The 13,374-nt window shown below is 45.5% G+C and overlaps 1 protein-coding gene across 1 annotated transcript; it reads right to left on the bottom strand.

The window, feature by feature from the left end:
• Nucleotides 1-6,708: 6,708 nt before the first annotated feature.
• LOC136502077 (BTB/POZ and MATH domain-containing protein 1-like) lies at nt 6,709-8,071 on the bottom strand. The gene has a single exon (XM_066497566.1). It carries the CDS (start codon nt 7,938-7,940, stop codon nt 6,891-6,893), a length of 1,050 nt encoding a protein of 349 aa, XP_066353663.1. The 5' UTR covers nt 7,941-8,071; the 3' UTR covers nt 6,709-6,890.
• Nucleotides 8,072-13,374: the final 5,303 nt, after the last annotated feature.

The following is a 13,374-nucleotide window of genomic DNA, read 5'->3' as shown; positions in this document are numbered from 1 at the left end:
GACATCCAACGCCGGCATCCAACGCCACCAGCGACTACACCTCCCCAATCAGGCCCGTTGGCACATGTGTGGACGACGCGCGCGCTGGCAGCCGCCACCGGCCGACGAGTCCACCTTGTCCATACCCTTGGCGGACACACCTAGCCCCCACGTCCGCGTGAAACCCTGTAGTAGAGCCATGCCGTCGGCACCCTGGCCGCTCGGGCCTCTGTCCACGAGCCGTGCGGGAGGAAGCGGTGGTCACTGGAGAAGGGCCACGTCGCTACAGATCAGGGGAGGGCGGGGCCGCGCCGCCGTAGGTTGGGGAGGTACGGGGCGACATCGTCGTAGGTGGGGGAGGGCACGGGGCCGCGCCGTTGCTGCTCGGGGATGGGCGTACTTCGCCACCACTTCTCGAGGAGGGGCGGATCCGCGTCGTCGTCGGCCTGGGGAGGGGTGGGGCCACGTCATCGCCGGTCGGTGGAGGGCGCAGGGCCACGACGCCGGATGGGGAGGGGCAGTGCCACTTCGACGCTCCTCGGGGAGGGCGCGGGGCGATGCCGTCGCCGAACGTGGAGGGTCGGGGCCACCGTCATCGTCCCGTCCGCCACGTAGCAGGGGGTGGCAACCAGGAGTGGATGGGTGTTGATTCGGGTTTGGTGAAAATATATTGGTCCTGAGAAGGTTGGATTGGTGGGCTTGTGGGTGGGCCGGTGGGCTAGTTCGGTTGGGTTGATGGGAGGCTGGTTTGGTGCAACCAGGTAGGTATAGTTTGGACTGGGGCTTCCAATAACTATTGGGAGCCATATGCTCCCAATAGCATATATATATATATATATATATATATATATATATATATATATATATATATATAACAAAAATCTAGAAAAGTATAAATGTTTATTAAGGTTATGAAGAAATGATGTATAAATAAAAATAAAATCCACCATTATTATTCCTAATCTAAAAACCACATATTTCTATGTTTATAAACCATGAAATGATCTACATTATTAGCAATGAAAGATTAGAAGATGAAGTTGCTAACCTTTAGAAGATTGAAGAGATGAAGCCGGTGGCTGTGAGCAAGAACTTGCTCCCCCAAGCAAGAACACGAATGAACACATGCACACAAGCAAAGACCAAAGATTTGACCTGTGTCTCGGGCTTGGGGGACAGTGGAAGCGAGTATATATAGGTAGGGACCTTTAGTCCCGGTTGATGGAATCTACCGGGACTAAAGGATCAACTTCTAGTCCTGGTTGGAGCCAAAACCCGGGATAAAAGGCCAGCGAGACCTTTGGTCCCGGTTGATGGTTCCAACCGGGATTGAAAGGCGATCTTTAGTCCTAATTTATACCACAGACTGGGACTAAAGGTTCCTGCTGCACTATCTGTTGGGTCGAGGATTCGAGTCCCGGTTGATGGTTCTAACCGGACTAAATCTCCTATTACTCCCAGACCAAATTCCTGTCGGGACTAAAGTCAAAAACCCAAAGTCTATTCTATACTAGCGATCCACGCACCCGAGGCCCTCCGTGGCGGAGTACTACGCGTACAACATGCGCAGTTCGGTTGTCGCATGCGCTCGCCTGTTCACCGTTGGCGTGTGGAACTTCTGGCGGCGGCCGGCGCAGATGGAGCACTAAAGCGACGGCGTGCCGCAGGCCATGTACGACGAGGACTTTGACGCCTAGTTGCCGTCGAGGTCCCCGCTGGAGGCACTCCTCTAGTGGTACTGGCGACCCTGGAGCAGAGACGCAGAGTGCGACGTGAGCCCATCCTAGCCATGGTGGAGGGCGGCGAGGTGGGGTGCTCTTGCTCGTCGTCGGTAGCCGCGCAGCCCCATAGGTGCACCCCCGCCTGGGCCACGACTGGAGTAGCCACCGGCGACCTCCCCTGTTCTGTGCCCGAACCGCGGCAGCATGCTGCATGCCCAGCGCCTCCTACTGTGGCATGGCCACAACATCCGGCAGGTGCCTATGTGGCATGCCACGTCAGATGCTGGTGTTAGTGTGGCATGTTTTGGATCATTGGTGTGCGACTACAGTAGATTAGGGACCTAGATAGTCGTTTTTTTTTAATTTGAGGATCTAGACAGGAATGCTCAAAAAGTTTGAGGACCCTGGGTGCATTTTACTCTTCTTCTTATATAGTTCTACTAAAATTTTATGCATCCTCAGAAACATCCTGAAAAGTATACTTGTTTGCACTACCATCCGCAGCCCACAGAAACTTGGTTTTATTTTTGAGACAACTTATGCTCCCATCCTGGACACTCACACATGCTTGGTTTTGGCTTTTTAAACCATCTGTATTAATTGAAAGTTGGAATTTCTTCCATCTGTTTATCTTATTTGGGAGTGAAGTATTCTAGGCGCAAACAAAAGGCCCACAAGGAGAAACAGTGTGGCTGAGTCGGGAGTTTCCAGGAGTTCATCATCTTAGTTAGCCCTTCAGGATAATAGATGTCGTATACGAGTTGGTTTGTTAGGAGATCCTTTTGGCAGATGTTTGAGTCAGTAGCATGTAATCCATCCTATATAAGCTAGGCATTGTGTACAACAAACTCTTAAGCAATAGATTGATCTATCGTGCTCCTCCCTGTGCTTCGTGCCTTTTTGTTTGCAGTGCATTGTTGTTGGGCCAACAGCTGTGGGTGCAGGGTGCATGGCCACGTAGAGTAGCTGAATATCCCTCCACCATCTCAGTTTGCCTGTAGCATGTAGCAATGATGTGCGTTATGACACAGAATTGAACTCTGCGCCTGCTATTTCATAGAATCTATCTGCTCCTTTTTTTTCTTCAACACCAAGCCTTGTGTATTTATTACTAATTTCATTGATTTGGCAACGCTTTATATTTTATTTCTTTTTAGAATTTTAGGTTTCCTACCTTGTTAATCTTCCATTTCCCGCTTATATTTTGTATAACAACTCTAGGTAAAGCTAGGCTGCAGATAATTCTAATACCTTGTCTTTGTATTCCTTTTTCACCCTTTCGTTTTGAAAAAAAAGCTGCTAATCTATTAGATTGTTTCTTGTTCAGTAGATTACATTCAAAACATTGCACTCTTTTGTTTCTTGTGAGTTATTTTTTTATTTAGTTGTGATATTGACTTAGCGTGATATTATTTGTTACCATATAATATCATTTTGTCTGTAGGCCTTTTGATATATCTTGGTAGGGTGTTGTTATTAAGTAGATTATTCAAGGTCCTGCAGACAGCTGCAACATTTTTTTATGTTTTTTCTTTACACAAATTTTTATTGGGTCATTTTAGATGGAATCTTTCTTAATTTTGTTCATCATTTTCTGTGACTATTGTGAGCCATGAGGTTCATGGTTAAGCATCAAGTTATCAGCTATGGAGGACCAAGTTTTTGCGAATCATTTAAATTAGGATTGTGCAAATGATCTAATTTTGTTTTGTTGGGTGTTCATATGATGGGATCCATGCATACCACCTGGTTTATAAGCACTTTTGAACTTTTTATATGGTCCATTGTGTAATGCAGCACCTTGCACTGTGGTACAGTGGTCAGCTTGTAGTCTTGGTCTTCTTACATGACATTCTCCTATGTCAAAAGATGAAGGCGGCATTCATTTATTCCCGTTACAAAGAGCAACATGTTTGAAACTGCATCGTTCAACTGAAGTCAGATTGGTTCAACTGTTTATGGATTTCCTGAGTGGTGATGTAGAAGTTTCCAAAATTGACAGAAGCAGAGGCGATGATATAGCAGTATCATTTGCCTGTGCGGCTCCATTATCCGGGTAAGTGCTTATTACTGGATATATAAGTGGGTGACCCAGTGGCACGTGCCTCTGATGTGTTTGCTATACTCTCTGGAGTAGAGTACTGCTCAATTCGCAGCTAAAACTTCGCTTGGTTGTATCAGCAGATTAAGTTAGCTATCTTCATACCACCATTTTACCTTCGTTGTTGAATTGCTACCATGTGACCATGTCTTGCTGATTGATATGGCTCTTGATGTCACGCTTCCTTCTCCATTTTCAGCTTCATTTAGTGAAATAGTATATGTTTTAATTGTTACACCAAAGGCCGGGGTGTAAGTGAAGAACACAGTCGTGGACAGCAGGTGTCCTTCAACTCTGAACACAGAGAGCATAGAAGCATCTTCCTTTCTGGGATGCGAGGCGCGTGCTGTGGCCGGTGGGAGAGCAATAAGCTCACAGATTCTTCTGGGGCAGGTGTTGGATACGTGCGATTACACAATCCTCTTGTTTCGTGAGTCGGGACTTCACCTGCTTCTACTTGTGGTTCAGTCTCGGATGGGACCTGGGCACCTGGCTGGTAAAGCTGAACACGACGCCGTAGTTCGTTTATCCGTGGGCGGCTGCTCGACGGCAACGCCGCTGAACAGTGCGGCGAGGGGCAGTGGTTGCTCGATGGAGCATTTGTGGACTTGTGTTGGTGCTCGACGTCGGAGGCAGTCGGAGAAGGTGTCGCAGAGCTACGTGTCGATCCCATAGTTGGTGGCACGGCACGGGAACTCCACAAGAAAATCAAACAAAAGGAGCTGGGTGGAATTCAGAGCGTTGAAATGGATGCATGACTTAAGAAAGTTCAAATGCAATTTTATTTATGGTGCGATTGTGAAGGGCACGGTTCGCGTAGCTTGCCTTTCTGCAGGGAGATCTAAAGACACGAGAATCGTCACAGAGAGTAGTAGTGTGTGTGTGTGTGGATATAGAGGATGAATTCTACTATGTGTTGCCGAACATTGGATTTGCGGTCTAAAGGAAACATCAAACATACGTGAGTGAAAATCATCAAGAAGTACCAGACAGTAAGAAATCATCTGGTCTGGGCCGTAATAAGGCCGACCTGAAGATGCCAATCAGTTCACCTTGCACTGCCGACGCATCAGCAATGCTTGTTTCCATCACCTACCTCCACCAGTTTAGGTTTCCATCTCGCATTCTAAAGTATCAGCATGTGTGTTCTTTCAGTTTAGCAGTGCGAGTTTGCAGGTAGTCTTCATAGGGTTTAAACTCTGAATCTTGAGCCAACTATGGATGTTTTCTAATAATTGTGTACAACAATATTCTAAGCATTCGGCTGAATGTTTACCGTTAAGTTGATTGGCTAGGACATCATTGAGCTGGGTCTTCAGAACAGTATTCAGCTGAGTTTGGAGCAGACTGAATTTCAGTTTGCTCTGTCCAAACAAGTACATATCTTTGTGCTCAAATTTACTGTTTCGGCTGAACCTTAGCCTTAGAACTTATTTGTGAAGCTAATTTATTTTACTAGTCTAAAATATTATGGGAAGTTAAATTTATAAAATATTATTGAAAGTTAAATTTATTTTGCTAATCTAAACTAATAAATACAAAAATGAAGCAGACTGGATGAGATGGATGGAAAAACTGGTTTGGTTCCAGAAGTTCATGTATTCTAAGAAAACAAAATATTGATATCTGTGGAAAAAACAACATTGTCCTCATCTGGAAATGGGTATAACCACAATGGCAGCATCAAAATAATAGACAAATTGATGATGTTACTGATATTAGTTCATCATTTTCTAATGCTACATATGGATTCACATTGGACTTGTTATGAATCATGATGTCATTGTTCATCCATGTTTTACTGACTAATTACTTTTTGAGTAATCAAAAGGAAAAAAAAAGCTATGGAAAACTGGAAACATTATGGACACACAGGCCAAGGCTAATAAACTGAAGAAGAGATATTTATTTCAACAAAAGAATCAAAACCTCACCACCATTATTTCAGTGATCACAATAAGTCAGCTCATTGTCCAAATCTCTGACTGATGATGTCTTGTGCGTATATAGTTCACATCCTACGGCTAACAAATAACTTGAAAGAAAAATAGTATCTCAATCTATCAACTACTCTATACCATTACTACTGCAATTAACAAGGAATTAATTAGCCCAGTTGGATAGCCATCACGACAACAATAAAACAAAATGCTTGTATATTAGATATTCTAAGCACACGATTTTCATCAGAGAGAATTCACATCTTAACATTAATTCTTGGATCATATATACAAGGCTACCACCTCCATGAAGAACCTTGAGCAAAATCACCCCATATCTGGAGTGAGAGAAAAATCGCTAACATACACTATAAAGAAGTGGTAATCATATATCGTATTTTTGTTCAAAAGAACTAAATATCTTATTATTGCACTCAGAGTTTCTCTGCAAAAAGAACAGACTGCTTCGGTTTTCTTAGCCACCAAATTTAAAACAACAGAACATAGGGCTTAGGCATTGATAGCACACAACATACCTACTGACAACACTATAGAAAAAGTACATATCACATTATGCAAAACCAATGTAGATCAATAGGCCAAAGATTGGACAGGCTAAAATGGCAGTAGAGACTGCACAGTTTTTTTTCTTTTTTCTGACAGCTCTTTCTTTCCTGTCAAAAGTGAATTCTGAGGATTGTGATTTTTACATGCCTCTAAAAGAGGACATCTAGAATGATAATATGAATTCTATAGTCATTTCAAAACGTCAGATTAAGATCTTAGTGATGTAATAAAAATATTGTTGCAGCAATGTGGTTACCAGCTAATGTTCTATCACCTCATTAGTCATTGATTTTAGACTTGCCAATTACATGTAAATGATAGAAGACCACACAAGGAAAATGACTGACAGAAAAATATTGCTTAGGCTGTAGATAAAAATGTCATAAGTCATAACATTAATTAGGTACCATAGATCCATATATGGTGTGGCAGTCAGCCACCACCAACAACAAAAGACAAGTTTTGCAAAATGTAATACCCTCAGCCCCTAATGTCCCTTAAAACAAAGCTAACGATTCAGAAGGATGGTTATAAACCAAACTAACAGTTCGAACGATAACCTAATTCGACAACCAAGGCAAACTAAATCTTACGAGATTTGGCTGCTTTCTCCCAAATCTCTATAGTGAGAGCAGGACATTCTCTTTTGAGGTCGTTGTACCCTTGGCTTGCCACCACATCATCCATTCTGTTTGAAGAGTTGATGAATTGAAAGCAGGCATCCTTGAGCTTGCTGCAGTGATGCTGATCAGCTAGAATTATAGTGGTTGCAATACTGTCAATGGCAAGCTTCTTGCAAAGAATGCTCTCGCACATCAACTTCATCCTCTCCAAGCCATACCTATCAGCAGCCACAAGCAAATGCTTGACCATTTCATGATGGTCCTTTGCATCAAGATCATTCATGATGGGCAAAGAATCAGTGTAGATGAAGTGAAGCAAGGCCTTGAAAACAGGAGGCTCTATATCTTCAACTACTATGCTCCCCTTTTTGTTGTTCCTCATCGGTCCATAGAGCTCAGCCTTGAAAACGGGCGATCTCATCGCAAGCACAATTCTGTGGGCTTGGAACACCTCTTCTTTAACCTTGAATGTCACATCCACCCCTTCCTCCGACTCCAGAAGCTTTTGAAGATCATCCTGCAGATTCGGTGGCGGCACATCAATCTCATCCACCTTGATTACAGTGAGGTCGCACTCGATCTCGAGGCAGTCATCCTTCAGGTATCCTGATGCTTCCAGATCGCTCTTGATGATGAACTTTCGGGGGCCCCAGCTTGGCTTTTCATCGTTGAATAACGCCTTAGATGAGAACAAGGAGGATGAAAGCCCAGTGGCCTGGTTGACCAGCCTGAAGTCGTAGAGCACAGTCGCCTCGGTATTTTTGCTGACGAGCTCGAGGAAGACGGAGGCATAGTTCTTGCAGTTGTCGGCGTTTCCGTTGGGATAGTATTTGATGCACCAGTTGTGGTCTCCGGCGGAGAAGGTGGCAGAGCGGACGCTCATCCCGACCCCGAAGCCCTTGTGCACGCTCCTGCCAACGACCTTGAATGAGTGCGTGACCCGCGCGGTCTCCGCGGCGGCGCACATCGACGCTATTCTCGTGCTTGGCCTCTCTGGTGCGGCTGACATTGGTGGCGTTGCGCTGAGAAGTCGGGAAAGAAGGGAATGGCGGCGAGGGTTTTCAGCGAGCTGAGTCGGCTGACATTGGTGGCGTTGAGAGCAGAGAAGGTGAGGAAGAAGGGAACGGCGGCGAGGGTTTTCAGCGAATGCTTCCGTCCCCAATACGAGACAAAAAGCACGCTGAGTCTTCGGCGGCCCACTTGGGGCTCGATAAAAATTTTTAACCTCACGCTTGCGGCCCACTGTCAAAGCCCGATCTGCTTCTGGGGTCTGGACGTGAGCAAATCTTGTTACCCTACAGCAGCATGGGCACACCTGTATTTGCTGCTCCCTCTATCTCGGACGTTGCTATGGGTTATTTAGATATAAAATTTTAGTTTGAAACATATGTGAATCCTAACTACTATGTTATAAATACTTCCAAAAATATAAATGAAGGAATCTGAAGGACTATGCATAGAAAAAGAAAACTAACATCACCATCATAACTCAAGAGGCAAATGAAAAATAAAAACATATTAATTGTGACAAATGCATCTCTCTTGCTTTATGCTTTACGCTTTTAGCCTGGAAAATTTTAAACTGCTACTTATGTCACCTATGAGACAAATATCACATAGTTATACATGGAATGGAAATACTCGTGACCCTATCATCGATCGATATTTGGGTGCTCCCATAAACTGATGAACGATAGAGAAAAGCATATGCAGCAAATCATATAACAACGATAAAATGAAGAAAATTTAATATAATAGATTCGATTAGCACTCGATCACTCAATATGGTGACATGCTCTGTCAGAACTATCGCAGCCCAAATCAATATGTTATCTCCATGCATGCTGGATCACTAAAATAACAATTCATGGAAACTCAGTGTCACAGTGCAACGTTTCTATAGGTGAGCCCATATTCATTCATGCTGGTATATTACTTTTACTCTATATCTACATAGTATATGTATAAGTACATAGAAAGAGCTACTGTCTAGAAAGTACACGTACTTCCGAAAGATTACAAAATCTAGATATAGTCTAAGTCAAATTATTTTAAGTTTGGTTAGTTTTTTTTTTTAAAATATAATATATAAATAGTGAAAATATATTTCATGATGAGTTTAATGACACTATTACAGGAATCAATTTGCGCAGCGTGACCAAAATGGGCTCCATGGCGGGCACCTCTTTTGCCCGCCACGGTTAATCGGTGGCCGGCCAGTGAGGCCGGCCACCGAGGCGCCCGCTGCGGGAAAAGGGTTTACCGCGGCGGGCCACCTTACTTGCCCGCTGCAGGAAATCGTTATTTACCGCGGCGGACGGTATGAATCGTCCGCCGCGGTTAATACGATTTACCGTGGCGGTCTCTTTAACCTGCCCGCCGCGGTAAATAGTTGATTTACCGAGGCGGGCGCTTTATCTTGCCCGCCGCGGTAAAGCCTGTACAAATACACAGCACCACCCCTTCATCTTCTCCACAGGTCTTCCTCTCTCAAACTCATGGGGGGAGGCTTTGCCCTAAAATTTGAGGAAACTTTTGATTTGAGTTGAAGGGCTTGGATTTGAGGGAGGATGACATCATAAGAGGTCCATAAAGGCTCTCCCTCTCTCCTTCCATCCTCTCTCTCTGTTTCCATCACCTAGAGTTCTCTCTAGATTTAGATCTAGATCAATTTTAATGGAAAAAAAATGATGTCATGTATTTCTTTAACTTTAGATTCATCATAGATGCATGCTTCATCTTTCACATCGTTATTTCCTCTCTTTTTCATGATTTTGGACGTAAAAATCATCAATTTCTCCTAATTCTTCTTTATTTAATGTTGATTGTGATGGATAATGTTCGCAGGTATGATGGATAGGTCGGAATGGATGTACCGGATCGATAGAGTGAATGATCCGCGGTACCTCTTGGAATTAAGGAAGTTTATTGCTGCTGGTAAAGCTCACCGTGAGAGACTGAAGCGGATGACAACCATATGTCCATGTTCTCGTTGCAAGAACCTGAAAGCCCACCGAGACAGCGAGGTGCAAACTCATTTGATCACGTATGGTTTCGTTGAGGGCTACACAGTCTGGACATTTCACGGCGAAAGAGTTGGTGCGAGTGGCGGTGCATCTAGAGTGAGCCCTTCGACGTCGACGACGACAGCACCACCGGTGAATAAAGATCTAGGAGCACCCGGCTCCTCATCATCTTCAGCAGCAGCTATGCCAGCCGACAGTGACAATAGTTGTCGTGATTACATCATGGTGGATGATCTAATGCAAGCCATGGCTGACGAAGCCGGCGACGGTGGGGATGGTCAGGATACTGTGAGCCAACCCAAGGATGTGCAGCTTGTTGAAGATCTAGTCAAACACTTCGATGAAGACGACGTTGTGTTGGGTTGCCCAAAGTGGTTGGAGAATTTCAGAGAGTTGAAGCAGGCGGCAGTTGATCCTCTCTATAAGGACGGCGGCGATTGTCCGAAGGAGTGCACGGCGCTCCGTTTTAACCTCCATACGTTGATGTTGAAGGCTCATCATGGTTGGTCTGACACTAGCTTCAATGAGTTGTTAAGCTACCTTGCCACCACATACCCAACGGCTAACAAGGTGTCCGCCAATACTTATCGGGCCAAGAAGCTGATCCAGCCAGTGGCGATGAAGCTTAGAAAGTTTGATGCATGCCCTAACCACTGCATCCTGTATCGGGGCAATGAGTATGAGAATTTGATGAGTTGTCCGCACTACGGCTTTAGTCGGTACAAGAAAAATGCTGGTTGTCGCGTGGATGCAGAAGACGAGGGAGGCTTGCGAGGTGGTCGGAAGAAGAACAAGAAGGGGCAAAGAAGAGCAGTGCGGCCAAACAGATCTCGGCTTAGCAGGATGATGAAGAAGAGGGTTACACGCATAGGAAAAGTCTAGCACTATCGGTGTGGTACCTGCCCGTGACCGATCGCCTGCGTGCAATATTCGGGAACCCGGATGATGCCAAGCTTATGTCCTGGCATGCATCAGCTGACCGCCTGAAAGACGATGGCAAGCTACGGCACCCATCCGATGGCAAGCGGTGGAAGGATTTCGATGAGGCCTACCCAGAGTTTGGTAAGGAGCCTAGGCATGTTAGGTTCGTGCTGAGTACCGACGGGATGAACCCGTTCGGTGAGCTTAGCAGCTCGCACAACACTTGGCCCGTCATGCTCACCATGTACAACCTACCTCCCCATCTACTGCCTATGATGCACCTTGCCTTTAAACTGATCACATGCTAAAGTTGTGAGAATTTTGAGATAAATTGGTCACTCTGCTGCAATTTTGCCAAATTTGATATAATTTTGGTGGTGGTGCTACCTATTTCTCTACTTAATCTATTTCTATACTGTCTGCTACTACTGTCCTCCTATACTACTGCTATACTACTGTTGTATACTACTACTAGTATACTACTTTCTAGTAGTATACTACTACTACTGCCTACTACTTTCTAGTAGTATACTACTACTACTGCCTACTACTACTCCCTCCTCCTCTACCCCCTCCTCCTCTACTGCCTACTCCTCTACTATGCTCTTGCTGACTAAATTGAGCAGTTCCTCTACTACTCTACTACTCTTACTCTTATTGCTGCCTATGTTGCCAAACAAACTTTTGAGCTATACAGCTCTTACTCTACTCCTCTTACTCTACTCTACTCTACTCTCACCTCCTCTAGTCTTCTACTCTATCTTGATGGCCGAAGGACTTAGCCCTTTGGGGCCAAATTTTGAAACTATCTTGATGGCTTTTGTTTGGTATTTGCAATGATGATTCTTTTCACACTTCTAAGCTGAGGCAGTGACATATGCAATGATGTGAACCCTTCTATACTGAGGCAGCGATGATGATGATCGAGTGCCCCCGCTAAACTAGGATGGCTTGTATACCAGATACAAGCAACCAGTTTAAAAGCAATGTGATGACTATGGGGCAAATCTGAGCCAACTACTACTACTTTACTACTCTAGTACTACTCTACTTTACTACTCTAATACTACTCTACTTTACTACTCTATAACTATGTCTATACAACTGAAATATGTATTCATTGTAGCTTTCCAATGGCGGAGGAACTGATAAGCGAATGGCGTGACCCTACCCCTAGTGCATCATCATCAACTAGCCTCGAGAGCCACGTGTCCGTGACCCCGAGGCCAACAAAGAAACATCGTACAGAGGATGAAGATGATCCAACCTACCAACCGAGGGACGACAAAGTTGAAAGTGCGTGGTCTCCAAACCCTGAACAGATGCCGGTGGTGCCTCGAGAATTGAATTTCGAGGAGGAACAAGTCAGGGACAAAGAACCCCCCGCTCCATCTCCAACCACTTCAGGCAAGTCTAGGGGTCAGAGGAAAAAGCTGAGAAGGGGGGAACACGGGAGGCATTGGAGGGAAATCCACGGCGAAGTCCATGTGATCCATGAGGTGGGACCAGAGGGAAACCCGTTGTCGCCACCCATGGTCCTTGCCAAGTTCAGTAACCAGGTGGCATGTATAGTCAAGGATAAGGTGGAGATCACTTGGGAGGACTGGAACAATGTCCTGGTCGACTACAAGACACATATCTGGGGTGAGGTGACGAGGAGCTTCCATTATCCCGAGGATACCGATCTGAACAAGTGTAGGGATTGGGTCATGCACGTGGTAGGAAGAGCCTTTAGAAACTTCAAGTCCATGCTGACTAGGTACTACCTAAAGCTAGGTAAGTCACCCTGTGTCAAATACACTATGGTGAAGGAACATCACTAGGAAGAGTTCTGCAAACAAAGAACAACTGAAGAAGCAAAGGCAAAGAGCGCCAAGTTCAGCGCACTCACGAAGAAGAACCTGCACCCCCACCACTTGGGCATGATTGGGTTTGCTAGTAAGAGGCCCCAGTGGCGGGAGGAAGAAAGGGCTAGAGCTACCGCCGGGCTTCTCGATCCATACGACGGTGTAGACTTGAGGGCTAAGGACTTCATCTATGCCCGCAAGCCGAAGAAGCTCAAGGAGGGTGCGAGCAAGTTCAATGAGCCCAAGTTCAAGGAGGTGGAGAGGGCTGTCATCGAGGCCGCTAAATCCAAGGATAGCTTCGAGGTTTGCAGGGGCCAGGACTTGCTGACCCTAGCGCTGGGAACCCCCGAGCACCGTGGCCGCATCCATGGCATGTCATCGAAGATGAGCTAGAACTCAGTGGAGTCATGGCAATCCGATGCTGCCACATACCAGTCAAGGCAGAGGTACAAGGAGGGCATGTTTCAGAAGGGCTATGATCAAGGCGTGGTCGAAATGATCAGCCGGTCCATAAAAGAAGCCTTCACGAGCAATGACCTAGATATGGTGTCGATGAGGTCACAGATGCTTCGCCAGGCTGGCATGGCTGTGCCTCAAGTTCCACAAGGGCAGACACAAGGGCAGCCACTACTGATGATCGAGGATCGCC

Source organism: Miscanthus floridulus, chromosome 13, assembly GCF_019320115.1.
Source record: "Miscanthus floridulus cultivar M001 chromosome 13, ASM1932011v1, whole genome shotgun sequence".
Taxonomy (NCBI): Eukaryota; Viridiplantae; Streptophyta; class Magnoliopsida; order Poales; family Poaceae; genus Miscanthus; species Miscanthus floridulus.
Note: the sequence above shows the minus strand (reverse complement) of the source record. Positions and strands in the feature narration are given on the sequence as shown.

Excerpts from the sequence above, each read along its gene's own strand:
- LOC136502077 (XM_066497566.1), bottom strand. The coding sequence starts at position 7,940 with ATGTCAGCCGCACCAGAGAGGCCAAGCACGAGAATAGCGTCGATGTGC.